Source organism: Stomoxys calcitrans, chromosome 2 (genome assembly GCF_963082655.1).
Source record: "Stomoxys calcitrans chromosome 2, idStoCalc2.1, whole genome shotgun sequence".
Classification (NCBI taxonomy): domain Eukaryota; kingdom Metazoa; phylum Arthropoda; class Insecta; order Diptera; family Muscidae; genus Stomoxys; species Stomoxys calcitrans.
This window is the reverse complement of record NC_081553.1, coordinates 4,894,268-4,911,698: the sequence shown is the minus strand read 5'-3', so window position 1 is coordinate 4,911,698 and position 17,431 is coordinate 4,894,268. Positions and strand designations below refer to the sequence as shown.

At 37.8% G+C, this 17,431-nt stretch overlaps 1 protein-coding gene across 1 annotated transcript in view; it reads right to left on the bottom strand.

The window, feature by feature from the left end:
- Positions 1–17,431, bottom strand: part of LOC106080427 (dynein axonemal heavy chain 10) — a 239,264-nt gene that overhangs the window by 173,953 nt on the left and 47,880 nt on the right. The window contains 7 exon segments of the mRNA XM_059362518.1: positions 8,753–8,866; positions 9,425–9,897; positions 9,900–10,018; positions 13,349–13,539; positions 13,636–13,763; positions 13,878–13,989; positions 14,099–14,487. Of these exon segments, the coding sequence (XP_059218501.1) occupies positions 8,753–8,866; positions 9,425–9,897; positions 9,900–10,018; positions 13,349–13,539; positions 13,636–13,763; positions 13,878–13,989; positions 14,099–14,487 (1,526 nt within the window).

The window sequence follows — 17,431 nt, the reverse complement described above, 5'->3', positions numbered from 1 at the left end:
CAATAAAATACACATTTATTATCCGATTTTGCTGAAATTTGTGACAGTGAGTCGTATTAGGCCCTCCGACATACTTTGTCAATTTGGCTCAGATCGGTTCAGATTTGGATACAACTACCATATAGACCAGTTTTTAGCAAAATATTGGTCTTTTTAGTAGCTATATCTAAAAATAAACCGATCTGAACCATATACGACAAGGATGTCGAAAAGCCTAACATAAGTCAATGTGTCAAATTGCAGTGAAATCGAATAATAAATGCGCCCAAAACCCTAAACCGAGAGATCGGTCTATATGGCATCTATATGCAAATCTAGACCGATCTAGGCGAAATTGCAGGAATATGTCGAGGGGCTTAACTTAACTCACTGTCCCAAATTTGGGCGACATCGGACAATAAATGCCCCTTCTATTGGCCCAAACCTTAAATCGAGATATCGGTCTAAATGGCAGGTATATCCAAATCTGGACCGATTTAGGCCAAGTTGCAGAAAAATTTCGAAAAGCTTAACACAAAGCAGTGTCCTAAATTTCGGCAACATTTTATGGCACAAATACATTAAATCGAAAGCTCGGTCTTTATGGCAGGTGCATTCAAATCTGGACTGATTTGGGACAAGTTGAAGAAGGACGTCGAAGGGCCTAACACAACTCACTGTCTCAAATTTCAGCGACAGCGGGCAATTAATGCGCCTTTCATGGCACCAAAACCTAAAACCGAGTGATCGGTCCATATGACAGCTATATCCAAATCTGGACCGGCCTGTGCCATATTGCAGAAGTATGTCAAGAGGCTTAACCTAACTTACTGTCCCAAATTTGGGCCACATCGGACAATAAATGCGCCTTTTATGGGCCCAAAACCATAAATCTGGAGATCGGTCTATACGTCAGCTATATCCAAATTTGGACCGATTAGGGCCAAACTGAAGAAACGTATCAAAGGGCCTAAGACAACTCACTGTCCCAAATTTAAGCAAAATCGGATAATAAATGTGGCTTAAATGGGTCTAAGACCCTAAATCGGAGGATCGGTCTATACGATAGTTGTATCCAAATCTGAACCGATCTGAGCCAAATTGACGAAGGATGTCGAAGGGCCTTACACAACTCACTGTCCCAAATTTCGGTGACATCGGACAACAAATGCGCCTTTTATGGGTCCAAAACCTCAAATCGAGAGATCGGTCTATATGACAGCTATATCCAAATATGGACCAACCTGTACCATATTGCAGATGTATGTCAAGAGGCTTTACTTAACATACTGTTCCAAATTTCGGCGACATCGGACAATAAATGCCCCTTTTATGGGCCCAAAACCCTAAATCGAGAGATCGGTCTATATGGCAGCTATATCCAAATCTTGACCGATCAGGGCCAAATTAAAGAAAGATGCCAAAGGGCCTAAGACAACTCACTGTCCCAAATTTCAGCAAAATCGGATAATAAATGTGGCTTAAATGGGTCTAAGACCCTAAATCGGAGGATCGGTCTATATGATAGTTGTATCCAAATCAGAACCGATCTGAGCCAAATTGGCGAAGGATGTCGGAGGGCCTAATACGACTCACTGTCACAAATTTCAGCAAAATCGGATAATAAATGTGTATTTTATTGATATAGCCTATGGGGGTTATTGATATAGCCTATGAGGACTATTGATATAGCCTATGGGGGCTTTATCAAGATATAGTCCGATATAGCCCATCTTCGAATTTCACCTGCTTATGGACAAAATAAGAATCTGTGCATAGTTTCGGCTCAATATCTCTATTTTTAAAGACTGTAGCGTGATTTCAACAGAAAGACGGACAGACGGACGGACATGTCCAGATGGTCTTAGATTTTTACGCTGATCAAGAATATATTTACTTTATATGGTCGGAAACGGATGTTCGATGTGTTGCAAACGTGATGACAATATGAATATGCCCCCTTCCTTCGGTGGTGGGTATAATATCTAAAATATAAATAACTGTAGAACCTTACATTAACTGATGTGCCCATTAAAAATTTTGAGGCCATCAAAGGCGCATTTATTATCCGATTTTGAGCATTTTGACACAACTAGCACTCAACATTCGTACCAACAATGGCCTAGATCAGACTATACTTGGATATAACTGCCATATACACCGATCTCCCGATTTAAGTTATTGTGCCCATATAAAGTACATGTATTACCCAACTTCGCTGATATTTGGTATAGAGAGCTTCGCTAAGTCCTTCGACATCAGTGGTCAATTTGATCCAGATAGGTCTATATTTTAATATAGCTACCGTATATACCGTTCTCTCGATTTATGGTCTTGGGGCCATAAAAGAAGCATTTGCTTACCGATTAATGTGGTAAATATATACACCCGAAGTGGTGGGATCCAAAGTTCAGCCCAGCCAAACTTAATAAATTTTTACTTGTTTGATCTTGTTTAATGCATTTCATTTTTGCCCTTCTATAGACACGTATTAAAAAAGGGTTGCAAATTTTTAATTAAATTCGTATAGTATAGCCTATACACAATTCAATTGAAAAATCTGAATATATTGTCACACAAAATATCCAATAGAGATGTAGCACATGATATACTTCAATCCGCTTTGTGTTGAATGACACTAGAATTGTAATTTCAATTACAGTATGATTTTTATTTGGCTTAAAGTGAATGAATTCATTTGATTCTGAGCTGGCAATATACGCAATTCATTCAAAGTATGGCAAGGAGACAACAAAGAAATGAAATTACTTTGCCCCCCCCTTCTGCAGTAATAGTTACAATGTTGGCAGGGTTCAAAGTAAGGATAGAATAAAACTGTGTTGTTTTCAGCATACTATAAACATGCATACGAACAGTGGGGAGTTTTATTATATAAGTAAACTAAATTATAAAAAAAAAATGTCTTGTATATCACGCTGCATCAATTTGTTGCCCGATTGCTATGGCATTTTGCACTTGTCTCTTGTTTGGTCCAAGGACAAACGACATCGATTTTGAAAAAAATTGGTTCAGATTTAGATATAGCTCCCATATTTGTCTTTCAACACATATGGACTTTTAAGGCTGTAGTAGCCACAGTTTTGGTCCGATCCTTACAAAATTAAGCATTCTATGTTTCATTTGACTTCCCAATACGTGTGCAAAATTTCATAAAAACTGGTTCAGATTTAGGTATAGCTCTCATATATATTTTACGGCCTATATGGCCATTAATGGCTGTATAAGCCACAGTTTTGGTCCGATCTTTACAAAATTTTGTATGAGATGTTTTATTTAGCGTTCCAATACCTGTGCAAATTTTCATAAAATCTGTTCAAATTCAGATATGTCTCTCATATATATCATTCGTCCGATATGACATTTTAAGGCTGTAGTAGCCACAATTTTGGTCTGACCCTGACAAGATTTGGCACGACGTATACGTGTAGTAGTCACAGTTTTGATCCGATCCTTAAAAAATTAAGCGTGATAAGTTTTATTTGACATCTCAATACCTGTGCAAAATTTCGCTAAAATCGGATCAGATTAAAATATAGCTCCCATACATATCTTTCAGCTGATATGCATTTTTAGGTTTGCAAAAGCCAAATCTTTGCTCCGATCTTTACAAAATTTAGCATGATATGTTTTACATCTTAATACGTGCACAAAATTTTATAATAATCGCTTCAGGTTTAGTTATAGCTCCCGTGCATATCTTTTATCCAATATGTGTTCATAATTTTATCGAAATCAGTATAGAAAAACAACTAGAAAACAAGTAAAAAGGCGTTAAGTTCGGCCGGGCCGAACTTTGGATACCCACCACCTCGGATATATGTGTAAACAACATTTCGCCAAATTCGATGCTAAATTCATACCTTATACAGCTGCTATATCAATTTGGACCAAATACTAATAAGTAAAAGTCATTGTTCAATTGTATATAACAAAATATTGGTCTTTTTAGTAGCTATATCAAAAACACACCGATCTAAACCATATACGACACGAATGTCGTAAAGCCTATTATAAGTCACTGTGTCAAATTTCAGTGAAATAGGATTAAAAATGAGCATTTTACGGGACCAAGACTTTAAATCGAGAAATCGGTCTATATGGGAGCTATATCTAAATCTGGATCGATTCGGGCCAAGTTGCAGAAAAATTTCGAGTGGGCTAACACAAATTACTGTTCTGAATTTCGGCGAAATCGGACAATAAATGCGCCTTTTATAGCCCCAAAATCTTAAATCGAGAGATCGATCTATATAGCAGTTGGACCGATCTGAACCAAATTGACGAAGTTTGTCGAAGGGCCTAACACAACCCACTGTGCCAAATTTCAGCGACATCGGATAATAAATGCATCTTTTATGAACCCAAAACTTCAAATCGAGAGATCGGTCTGTATGACAGCTATATTCAAATCTGGACCCATCTGGGCCAAATTGAAGAAGAATATCGAACGACCTAATACAACTCACTGTCCCAAATTTCGGCAAAATCGGATAATAAATGAGGCTTTTATGGGCCTAAGACCCTAAAACGGCTGATCGGTCTATATGGCAGCTATATCCAAATCTGGACCGATCTGGACAAAATTGAAGAAGGATGTTGAAGGGCGTAACACAACTCACTGTCCAAAATTTCAGCAAAATTGGATAATATAATATAATATATCCCATCTTCGAACTTAACCTGCTTATGGACAAAAAAAGAGTCTGTGCAAAGTTTCAGCTCAATATCTATATTTTGGAAGCATGTACCGTAATTTCAAAAGTGAGACGGACGCACATGGCTAGAACGTCTTGCATTTTTACGCTGATCAAGAATATGTATAGAGTCGGAAGTGGATATTGCGTTGTGTTGCAAGCGGAAGGACAAAATGAATATACCCCCATCCTTCGGTGGTGGGTATAAAGAGTACATCAGAAATAAAACAGATTTGTGTGTCGCAAAATCGGTCCATGTTTTGAAAGCTACCATATAAACCGATATTGGGCCTTGACTTCTTAAGCCTATAGGGGGCGCAATTCTCGTCCGATTTGACTGAAATTTTGCACGTGATATTTTGTTGTGGTTTCCAACAACTGCGTTAAGTATGGTTAAAATCGCATCACAACCTATTATAGCTGTCATATAAACCGATCTTGGATCTGAACTTTTTGAGTCACTAGAGGGCGCAATTCTCATCCAATTTGGCTGAAATTTTGCTTGAGTTTTGTTATGACTTTTAACAACTATTGCGCAAATCGGTACATAACCTGAAAACCATATAAACCTATCTCCCGATTTTGCTACTTGAACTTTTAGAGGGCGCAATTCTCATCAGATTTATCAGAAATTTTGTACAAGGACTTCTCCTAAGACCTTCATCATACTTGCCCAATACGGTCTGAGTCTATCTATAGCTTGCTAGAGCTCCCCTATAAGCCGATCTCCCGATTTTACTTCTTGAGGCCCTACAAGGCGCAATTCTTATCCGAATGGACTGAAATATTACCCAATGACTTCTCCTATGTTTAGAATTCAATTCATTTATGATCCGAGTAGGACTAAAACTTGATATAGCTCCAATAGCATAACAGTTCTTATGCATTATTCTATTGGGTTGCCTAAAAAGTAATTGCGGATTTTTTAAAAGAAAGTAAATGCATTTTTAATAAAACTTAGAATGAACTTTAATCAAATATATAATTGCCATTTTGTTCGATAACCTTTTGCCATCTTCCTGGCAAATTTAGTATTCCACGCTCATAGAATTTCTGGTCTTTATCTGCAAAAAAACTGAACCAAGTGCGATTTTATAGCCTCATCATTGCCGAAAGATTTACCATTTAAGGAGTTCTGCAAAGATCGAAATAAATGGTAGTCTGATGGTGCAAGGTCAGGGCTATATGGTGGATGCATCAAAAGTTCCCAGCCAAGCTCACTCAGTTTTTGGCGAGTGACCAAAGATGTGTGCGGTCTAGCGTTTTCCTGGTGGAATATGCCACCTTTACGATTGACCAATTCTGGTCGCTTCTCCTTGATGGCTGTATTCAATTTGTCCAATTGTTGACAGTAAACATCCGAATTAATCGTTTGGTTCCTTGGAAGCAGCTCAAAATATACCACACCCTTCCAATCCCACCAAACAGACAGCATAACCTTCTTTTGGTGGATATCAGCCTTTGAAGTGGTTTGAGCTGGTTCACCATGCTTGGACCATGATCGTTTTCGACTAACGTTGTTGTAAACAATCCATTTTTCATCTCCAGTTATGATTCGTTTTAAAAACGGATCGAATTCATTGCGTTTAAGGTGCATATCACAAGCATTGATTCGGTTTGTTATATGAATTTCTTTCAATACATGTGGTACCCAAATATCAAGCTTTTTTACCAGTCCAAGACTTTTTATGTGATAATTAACGGTTGATTTTGATATATTTAACTTCTCTCCTATCTTACGCTCATTTAGATGACGATCCAATTGGATTAATGCTTTGATTTGGTCATCATCAACTTCATTTGGCCGACCTGAACGTGGCTCATCTTTAAGTGAAAAATTTCCAGAACGGAATTTGCGAAACCAATTTTGACACTGTCTTCCTTTTAAGGCTTTATCACCATACACATCTCGTAACTTTTTAGCAACCTGCTCCGCGGTTTTTCCTTTACGGAAATAATAAAGTAAATATGACGAAAATGCTCCTTTGTGGGCTCCATATTAAAATTGACACCAAACAAATAAATGTAAACAAAATTTCGCGCACTTTTTTTCTAAAGCAAGCTAAAAGTAACAGTTGATAACTGACAGAAGAAAGAATGCAATTACAGAGTCACATGCCGTTGAAAAAATTTGTCAACGCCGACTATATGAAAAATCCGCAATTACTTTTTAGGCAACCCAATATGTTTAATATAAGATTCGGCTCGGCCAAACTTAGCACGCTCTTACTTGCTATTAATGAAAATATTAACAAGTGAAAGCGTGCTAAGTTCGGCTGGGCCAAATCTTATAAACCCTCCACCATAGATTGTATTTGTCGAGCTATTGCCACGGTATCTCTTTTTAGGCAAACAAAGCATAAAAGAAAATAATTGCTATGTTATTGGAACAATATCAAGTTATGGTTCATTTCGAACCATAACTGAACTGAATATTGTAGACCATAGTAGACGTCGTTGTGTAAAATTTCAGCCAAATCTAGTAAGAATTGCGCACTTTAGTGGCTGAAGAAGTAAAATAGGGAGACCGGTTTACAGGGGAGCTGCATTAGGCTATAAACGGATTCATGCCATTTTCGATACGTATGTTAAAGGTCATGAGAGAAGCCATTGTATAAAATTTCAACTAAATCGGATGATAATTTCGGCCTCTAGTGGCTCAAGAAGTCAAGACCCCAGATCAGTTTAGATGGCAGCTATATTAGGGTATGGACCGATTTGAACCATTCTTAATACAGTTGTTGGAGGTCATAAAAAAACACGTAGTTCAAAATTTCAGCCAAATCGGATAGGAATTGCTCATTGTAGAGGCGCAAGAAGTCAAGACCCCAGATCGGTTTATACGGCAGCTATATCAGTTTATGGACCGATTTGAACCATTCTTAATACAGTTGTTGGAGGTCATAAAAAACACGTCATACAATATTTCAGCCAAATCGGATAGGAATTGCTCCTTGTAGAGGTGCAAGAAGTCAAGACCTCAGATCGGTTTATATGGCAGATATATCAGGTTATGGACCAATTTGAACCATACTCAGCTCAGTTATTGGAAGTCATAATAAAACACCTCATGCAAAATTTCAGCCAAATCGTATATGAATTGTGCCCTCTATCGGCTCAAGAATTCAAGATTCCAGATCGGTTTATATGGCAGCTATATCAATACGTGGACCTATATAGCCCATTTACAATCCAAATCGACCTATACTAATAGCAAGTATTTATGGAAAATTTCAAGCGCCTAGCTTTACTCCTTCGAAAGTTAGCGTGCTTTCGACAGACAGACGGATGGGCGGGCGGAAGGACGGACATGGCTAGTTCGACTTAAAATGTCACGACGATCAAGAATATATATACTTTATGGGGTCTTAGACGAATATTTCGAGGAGTTACAAACAGAATGACGAAATTAGTACACCCCCATCCTATGGTGGTGGGTATAGAAAAGCCAGTTGAATATCCCAATAGCCCATTTATGTTTTTTTGAGTATCATTTGCAGTTGTGATCGGTATTCAATTTTGTACACCATAATGTACGATGACAATGTTTCGGTATCACACAAATCTCCCGAATAATATACATATACAAACATCTCATGAAGCGGGGTATAAAATATACAATTCTCCCACAGTGCCAATGTAGCGTTCTCCATTGCTATCCTTTACACGAACTGTATATTCACCATAAAACGCAAATTGCATCAAAACGTGGAATTGTTTGTTTATTGAAAAAAAAAGCGAAAATTTGTAATAAATGCATAAAATTGAGGATGCCACCAAAGGCTCAGTAAATATTGTTGTTGTCATTGTTGGCCTCTCACTCCGGTGACTGGGCCGGCTGATAGTCAGTCAGCATTCATTGTTGGCCGCGCCATTTGACCATTCAAAATTTTCCATGGCACCGCGAGAATCAAACCAAACAATGAAATCATTCATGTGCGATTCGGAATGGAGAGCGGCGTACGGTATATGCCTACCACCAACGAATCGTCGATGGACAGACGTACCAACGAAGGGGTGCCCTTTTGAAGTGATGCATGATGCACATATGTACTTACCCGTTTAAATGCTAGCACGGATATTTTCAGTTTGGCGCTCAATAATCGCGTCCATTGTATGGCGCCGATTTTCGCTGGCTGATGTTTACCAATTGGCGGAGCTTTTTTATGATTCTAAAAGCAAAAAAAAAAAGAAAGACTATGAGAATGAGAGGGAAAAACAGAAACAATGGACGATGTTAAACAAATCAAGGTTATGCAGTTATTCATATATTCATATACACCAACAAACAAACGAACACACACGCGCACCCACTACAATAAAAGACCTTTTGTATGGAAATGGATGTGTGTGTGTGTGTGCGTGTGCCTGGCAATTGCTATATTACAATATGAAATATTGCTCTTAAATGTAATAAACTCGATACTGTACAATGTTTATTTTTTTTTTGTGTTTTTGTGGATATATGGCAAAATATATGTAAATCTTAAATCTTATGCAGCATTAATTTATTTTTGGCAGTTTTAATTTAACCATGAGCTGTAAATAAGACAGAAAAGTAACGGGGCGCGAGGTGTGTGTCTTTTCAATATGTTCAATGTTCAATTCAAAGGATCAATAAACTAAGTTTTAGTTTAATTTAAATATTTTTTTTTAGAAATGTGTGGATTAGAATTGTGTACAACTTAACATGATTGACTTGTGTAGAGATTTCTCATTTTAATACTCACCATGTATTCACACTCCACTGTATTTATTTCAGTCACAAAAAATCTCAATAAATATTCATGCTTCGTCGATATGAACTCTGTGAGTGCTTGCCTTGTATCCAAGTTTTTGACATCACGTATAAGCTCTAAACCCAAATCGGATGATCTCAACATTGTAATGCTTTTTTCAATTACTTGTTTCGCTTCTGACTCTACGGCATCCAAACGTTTGTTGAAGGTACTCAATGTGTGCTCCCAATTTTCCCAATTACCGGGACGAAATATATCATAGTCCACACTTGTCAGCATTTCATCTAGCAAGCGATAGACTTTACGCATTAGGTTATCGATAATCGTCGGATCAGTGATGAGACCTTTCAAACGATTGCCAAAGAGATTCTCATATTGAAGAAATACTCGTCCAATGGAGGCTATATCTCGACTTATTCGATTAATATGGTCCACTTCATTAAACAAGGCATTGCGATCAAACTCCATCTGGAACCGGCCCCAGAATCTTCGATGTACTTTCGGCTCATAAGGTAAGCCGTTTTCCAACATCGCAATAGATTGGCACAGTTGGTGGCGGTTTCATAGGTGTATCTGGATGTATGTCTAAAAAAGAGTTCAAAGAATCGAAACATATTATTTTAAGAATTTTATGTAAAACCAATTATTTCAAAAATGTTATCTACAAAAGATTTATTTATCCAGTCTCAACCATAAACACTTAGATTAAGAAGTTACTCCTTCAAATGAGTCCGCTGCCACAAACATTAATGTCGATGGTCTTGGAACAATAAACTTTATACCCTCCACCATGAATCGGATTTGTCAAGTTCTTTGAATGACTTTTTCAATATATATACGAGCAACATCAAGTTATTGACCGATATGGACCGTACTTGGCTTGGCTATTAAAACATACGACCTTTAAAATTTCAGACAATCGAGTAAAAATTGCGCTCTCCAGTGACTAAGAGTGTCAAATTGAGAGATCGGTTTATATGGGAGTTATATCAGGTTATCAACCGATTTAGACAATACTAAGCATAGTTGTTTGAAGTCATACCAGTGCAAATTTTAACCAAAATAGATAAGAATTGCGCCCTCTAGAAACTTAAGAAGTCTTATCGGATACCATCCACCATAGGATGGGAGTATACTACTTTCGTCATTCCATTTGTAACACATCCATATATTGATGTTTTATAAAATTGATGTGTTCTTGATCATCCTGACATTCCATTCTAAGTCGATTTAACCATGGCCGTCCGTCTGTCGAAAGCATTTCCTATTAGTGGAGGTCAGTTGGGATTGTAAATGAGCCAAATCGATCCATGTTTTGATATAGCTGCCATATAAACCGATCTTGGGTCTTAACTTCTTGAGCTTCTAGAGGAACCATAACTGTGCTAAGTATAGTTCAAATCGATTGTAAATGAGCCAAATCGATTCATGTTTTGATATAGCTGCCATATAAGCCAATCTTGGGTCTTGACTTCTTGAGCTTCTACAAGAACCATAACTGTGCTAAGTATGGTTTAAATCGGTTCAAAACCTTATATAGCTGCCACACAAACCGATCTTGGGTCTTGACTTCTTCGGCCTCAGATGACGCAATTCTTATCCGATTTGGCTGAAATGTTGCCTGAGGTGTTTTGGTGTGATTCCCAACAGCTGTGTTAAGTATAGTCTAAATCTATCCATAACAAGATATAGCCACCATATTAGCCGATCTCCCGATTAGATTTCTTGCGCCTCTAGAGGAAGTAATTCCTATCCGATTTAACTGAAATTTTGCACGACAAGTTTCGTTATGACTTCCAACAAGTTTGCTAAGTATGGTTTAAATCGAATCATAACCTGATATAGCTGCCATGTAAACCGATCTGTGTTTTGACATCATAAGCTTTTGGAGGACGCAAGTCTTATCCGATTTGGTCGAAATTTTGCGTGAACTGTTTTGTCTTGACTTCCAACAACAGTGACAAGTATGGTGTTAATAAGTTCATATCCTGATATAGCCGCCATATAAACCGATCTCCGATTATACTTCTTGGGCTTTTAGAGAGCGCAATTTTGGTATGACTTCCAACAACTGTTCCAAGCATGGTCTTAATCGGTATATAACCTGATATAGGTGCCATATAAACCGATCTCCCTGTTAGACTTTTTTAGCCTCTGGAGGGTGCAATTATTACTCGATTTGCCAAAAAAATTTTGGAGGTGGTGTTTATCTATGACTGGTATTTTTATACCTGCACCACCACTGTGGTACAGTTTTATAGATTTGTGAATTTGTTTGCAACGCGAAGAAGGAGAAGAGCTTGACCCATTGATAAGTATACCGATCGACTCAGAATCATTTTCAGATTCGATTTAGCCATGTCCGTCTGTAAGTCCATGTATTCTTGTAATCAAAGTGTAGGTCGCATTTGTTGTCCAATCATCACGAAATTTTGCAAATGTCACTTCTTTGGTCCAAGGACAAACGCTATTGATTTTGAAAAAAATCGGTTCAGATTTAGATATAGCTCCCATATATATCTTTCATCTGATATGGCTTTTTAAGGGTGTAGAAGCCACAATTTTCGTCCGATCTTCACAAAATTTGGCACTGGGTGTTTTATTTGAGGTCTACATATGTGTGAAAAAATTCGTAAAAATCGGTTTAGTTTCTATATATATTTTTCATCCGATATGGACTTTTAAAGCTGTAGAAGCCACAGTTTTAGTCCGATATGGCCGTTTAAGACTGTAGAAGATACAACTTTTTACCGATCTTTACAAAATTTGGCATGGAGTGTTTTATTTGACGTCTTCATATATGTGCAAAATTTCATATATATAGGTTCAGATTTAGATATAGGTCCCATATATATGTAACGCCCGATTTGCACTTAAATGGCCGGAGAAGCTACAACTTTCCACCGATGTGCAAAAAATTTGGCATGGACTGTTTTGTTACCGATCTTAATATATTTAGAAAATTTAATCAAAATCGGTTAAAATTTAGATATAGCTCCCATATATATCTTTCATCCGATTTGAACTATTAAGGCTGTAGAAGCCACAAGTATGGTCCGATCTTCACCAAGTTTGGCGTGGAGTCGGTTTTGTGAAGTCTCAATGTGTGTGGAAATTTTCATAAAAATCGGTTCAGATTCAGATATAGCTCCCATATATATCGTTCTTCCGATATGGCCTTTTAAGCATGTAGAATCCACAATTTTGGTCCGATCGTTACAAAATTTTACATGAAGTGCTTTATTTGACGTCTTCATAAAAATCGGTTCAGATTCAGATATAGCTCCCATATATTTCGTTCTTTTGTTCTTCTACAGCCTTTTAAGGCTGTACAATCCACAATTTTCGACCGATTTAGCATGAGACGTTAAAATTGACGTGCGCAAAAATTCATTAAAATCAGTCCTAATTTAGATATAGCTCCAATGTGTATATTTCATCCGATATGGTCTTTTAAGACAGTAAAATCCACAATTTTGGTCACATCTCTACAATATAGGGCGTGAGATGTTCTATTTCATGTCCCAGTATGTGTCATTAAAATTGGCACAGGTTTCGATAAAACTCCCATATAATCTTTTATCCGATATGGCCTTTAACGATGTTGAAATCCAAATCTTTTGTCCTGAGGTAGGAAAATCTTACAAGGTTCTAAATTGCTTTTTCAATTGGTATCCCAATTAGAGTCTGACTAGATTTCGATATAAGTTCTACATATTCTTGGTGGTGTAGGGTATTATATAGTCGTCACCGCCCCACTTGTGCCTTTCCTTACTGGTTTTACTTTGTTGAAGAAGGGTTTGAAACAAAACCTGATGTTAACTAACAAGCATAAGATATTTAAACCAATTTTGGAATCAACATACTCTATTTTATGGAATTCCAGAAAAATAATACGCCCAAATTAAAACTCACCGAAATATTTTCTCAAAACACACAATATTTTTGACTTTTTCAGTAAAGACATTGGATATTTGGCACAGGAGTGTCTGCATTTTATCGTCATGGCAGTAATAACTCGACATGGTCCAAATGTGACGAAGACCAACCATCACATTGGGTATGAGGAGGGTTGTCATTTTAAAGCAATCGTAGGAACGTATTTTCTAAGGATGAAACATAAAATCAACATCAAATAGAGATGAGTGCTCGTACATCACACTCAAGTGGACGTTTGAGTGGGTGAGCGTGTTTTAAATTACCTCCAAGTAATCGGTGATGGTGCCAATGTAGTCAGCATTTTCTTTGGCCAGACGGAATTTCTCCTCCACTTTGTTGACAGTCTCTGTCCAACGGCTGAGAATCTCGGAATCATTGGCTCTTAGGGTGTCTATTGGGCAGACCCAAAATAAAAAAGAAAAAAAATTTAAAAGATAACGAATAATAACTAGCCTGCGGGGGAAGGAGGAATGGTGGCGATGGTGGCGATGGTGGTTGTACTTACCCAAAACGGCCACAACAAATTCCGACTTCAGCTGCTCCAAAATGCCATTCAATTCTATCTCGCGAAAATGCCACAAACGATACTCGGCCATGGGAGTGAATTCGTCCAGAGGCTACAATGTTGCAAAAAAAAAAACAAGAAAACACCAAAAAGATGGAACACAAAAGGGGCAAAGTCTCGAATTAAAAATCTTTTCACTTTGATGGTAATGGCATTGTCACCTTTTCTTTTAGGGTCTTTATCAGTTTTTCAATGTAACGCATCCAGCCAGCGACTACATCCTCGAGTTGCTCTTGTGTGTAGGTGGGAATCAGATTAATCTTTTTGGGATCGATGGGTATGCGTACTTTGGACTCCTCGAAATGGACCTCCTCTTGGCCGGGGGCTGCGTATGATGTGGGTAAATTGAATGCCCATTCAATATGGTTGAGGGTCCACTCCACTTCCTGTTCAAAATCCTTTAATTGATTAAATAAAGCCTCTTGATGAGGTGGCAGTTTCTCTTTGAAATTTTCCGTTTCTAGGCGACGGGTTTCTATTTTCTCATGGGTTTCCTTTAGCAATCTGTCCCATCGTTCGCCAATGGTAAGCTTGACATCCGGTAGTTCAACTGATCCAATTGTCGTGGCGGGAAGGGAAAGAGTGTGAAAAGAGCCAGGGAAATGGAAGAGAATCAAATGAAAGCCGAAAGGAGAAATGCTTAATACCAATTATGGTTTTTGCCAATTCTAAATTTCCTCTGTTTCCGTTTTTATTAACGCAATCTAATTTTCTGGATTTTTTTTTGTTTGTCCTTGTTTGCTGTGCAGGTAGGTAGTTGTGTTTGTGTGTGTTTTTGCAAGCCATCAAGGTGTGTTGCTCTTTTCTAACCTTTTCGTTTTCATCTCCGCTTTAACTGACCACAAACTGTTTGTTTTTACTTCAGATAATTAGATTTCCGATTGTATTTTTAGGAAGGTTTGTTAAGCGAATACCCTGCTACTTAACGAGGTTGGCAAAGTTAGTATGGTTGAGTGTTGAGTCAATGGATAACAATTTCCGTTTTACATTTATTAATTTTTTTTTTATACCCACCACCGAAGGATGGGGGTATATTCATTTTGTCATTCCGTTTGCAACACAACGAAATATCTATTTCCGACCCTGTAGTATATAAAGGGTGATTTTCTAAGAGCTATAGGAAAGTTTTTCAAAAAAAGCACATAAAACTCAGAAAAATACATGAAATCTTTATTTGAACAGATAGTACGGTGCATATAATTTAATGTTTGAAGATTATTTCATGACTGCGCCTCCAAAGGTCCATCCCCATTTTCCAACATTTCGGCCGGTATCTTACAAATAAATGCTTCAATGTTGCCTTCCAATGAGTCAACTGAAGTGGGCTTGTCTGTATCGAAATGAGCTTTAACATAGTCCCACAAAAAAAAGCCTAAAGGCGTTAAATCGCACGATCTGTGAGGCCAATTGGCCGGTCCCGCACATGAATTCGCCTCTCAATAAGTCCATTGTTACGCGTGCTGTGTGGGATATGGCGCCGTCTTGTTGAAACCACATGCCATGCAAGTCTAGCTCTTGCATTTTGGCCAAAAAAAGTTGGATATCATCTCGGGGTAGCTCTCACCATTCACAGTTACGTTACGATTCGCATCATCTTTGAAGAGGTACGGTCCAATGATGCCACCAGCCCATAAAACGCAACAAATGGTGACTTTTTCTGGATGCATTGGTTGCTCTTGCAATGCTTCTGTCTGATATTCACTCCATAATCGACAATTCTGCTTATTTATCTACATTTAACAAAAAATGAGCTTCGTTGCTTAATGGGAGAGGCGCGCTATGAACTCTCTTATGATAATTCTCATTATGATAATAAAATTCAGGGAAACAATAAGCCTGCTGAAAAGTCAGTTGTTTGCTGAAAATTTCTGTTGCTTAGTTATGAAGGAGATGTTAGAAGAAACAAGTAAGAGCATGCTAAGTTCGGCCGGGCCAAAAATTATATACCCTCCACCATGGATCGCATTTGTCGAGTTCTTTTCCCGGCATCCCTTCTAAGACAAAAAAATGATAAAAGAAAAGATTTGCTCTGCTAATAGAGCGATATCACGATATGGTCCGGTTCGGACCACAATTAAATTATATGTTGGAGACCTGTGTAAAATGTCAGTCAATTCGAATAAGAATTGAGCCCTTTGGGGGCTCAATAAATAAAATGGAGAGATTGATTTTATGGGAGCTTTATCAGCCTACAGACCGATTCAGACTATAATAAACACGTATGTTGATGGTCATAAGATGATGATGAAATCGTATAATAATTGCGACCTCCAGAGGCTCAAGAAACCAAGATCCCGGATCGGTTTAAATGGCGGCTACGTCAGGTTATGAACCGATTTGAGCCCTATTTGGCACAGTTGTTGAAAGTCATAATAAATTATGTCATGCAAAATTTCAGCCAAATCGGATAGGAATTGCGTTCTCTAGAAGCTCAAGAAGTCAAGACCCAAGATCGGTTTATATGGCAGCTATATCAGGTTATGAACCGATTTAAACCATACTTGACACAGTTGTTGGACATCATAAAAAAATATTTTGTGCAAAATGTCATTCAAATTGGATAATAATTGCGCCCTCTGGTGGCTCAAGATGTCAAAATTCAAGATCGGCTATATTAAAACATGGACCGATATAGCCCATTTACAATCTCAACAGACCTACACTAAAAATAAGTATTTGTACAAAATTTCAAACGGCTAGCTTTACTCCTTCGGAAGTTAGCGTGCTTTCGACAGACAGACAGACGGACGGATGGACGGACTGACAGACAGACGGTCGAACACGGCTAGATCGACTTAAAATGTCATGACGATCAAGAATATATATACTTTATGGGGTCTTAGACGCATATTTCGAGGAGTTACAAACAGAATGACGAAATTAGTCTACCCCCATCCTATGGTGGAGGGTATGAAAAACAAGTAAAAAGGCATTATATGTAAACACCATTTCGTCACAATCCGTTGAAAATTGGATAACTTAAGCACCCAAATCGGCACGGATATTGAGTGGTCTAATATATATATCGCAATTCAATTTTGTAGAACAAAATATTGGTCTTTTTGGCAGATATATCTAATTATAAACCGATCGGAACCATGTTAAAGTCAGATATCGTGAGGCTCAGAAAAACTCACCTTTTCAAATGTTAGTGAAATCGGTTAAAAACAATAAAGCTTTTATGGGCTTCAGACCCTTTATCGGCAGATCGGTCAATTTGACAGCTATATCTTAATATAGTCCGATCTGTACCATATTTGAGTCGGATGTTGGGAGGCTTTAAATAGCCCACTGTTTCAAACTTTAGCGAAATCGGGTAATAAATAAAGCTTTTATGACCTTCAGACCCTTTATCGGGAGATCGGTCTAAACGGCAGCTATATCTAAATATGGACCGATATTATCCATATTTAGGTCAGATGTTGGGAAGCATTAAACCACTCACTGTTTCAAATTTCAGCAAAATCGGTCGAAAAATAAAGTATTTATGGGCA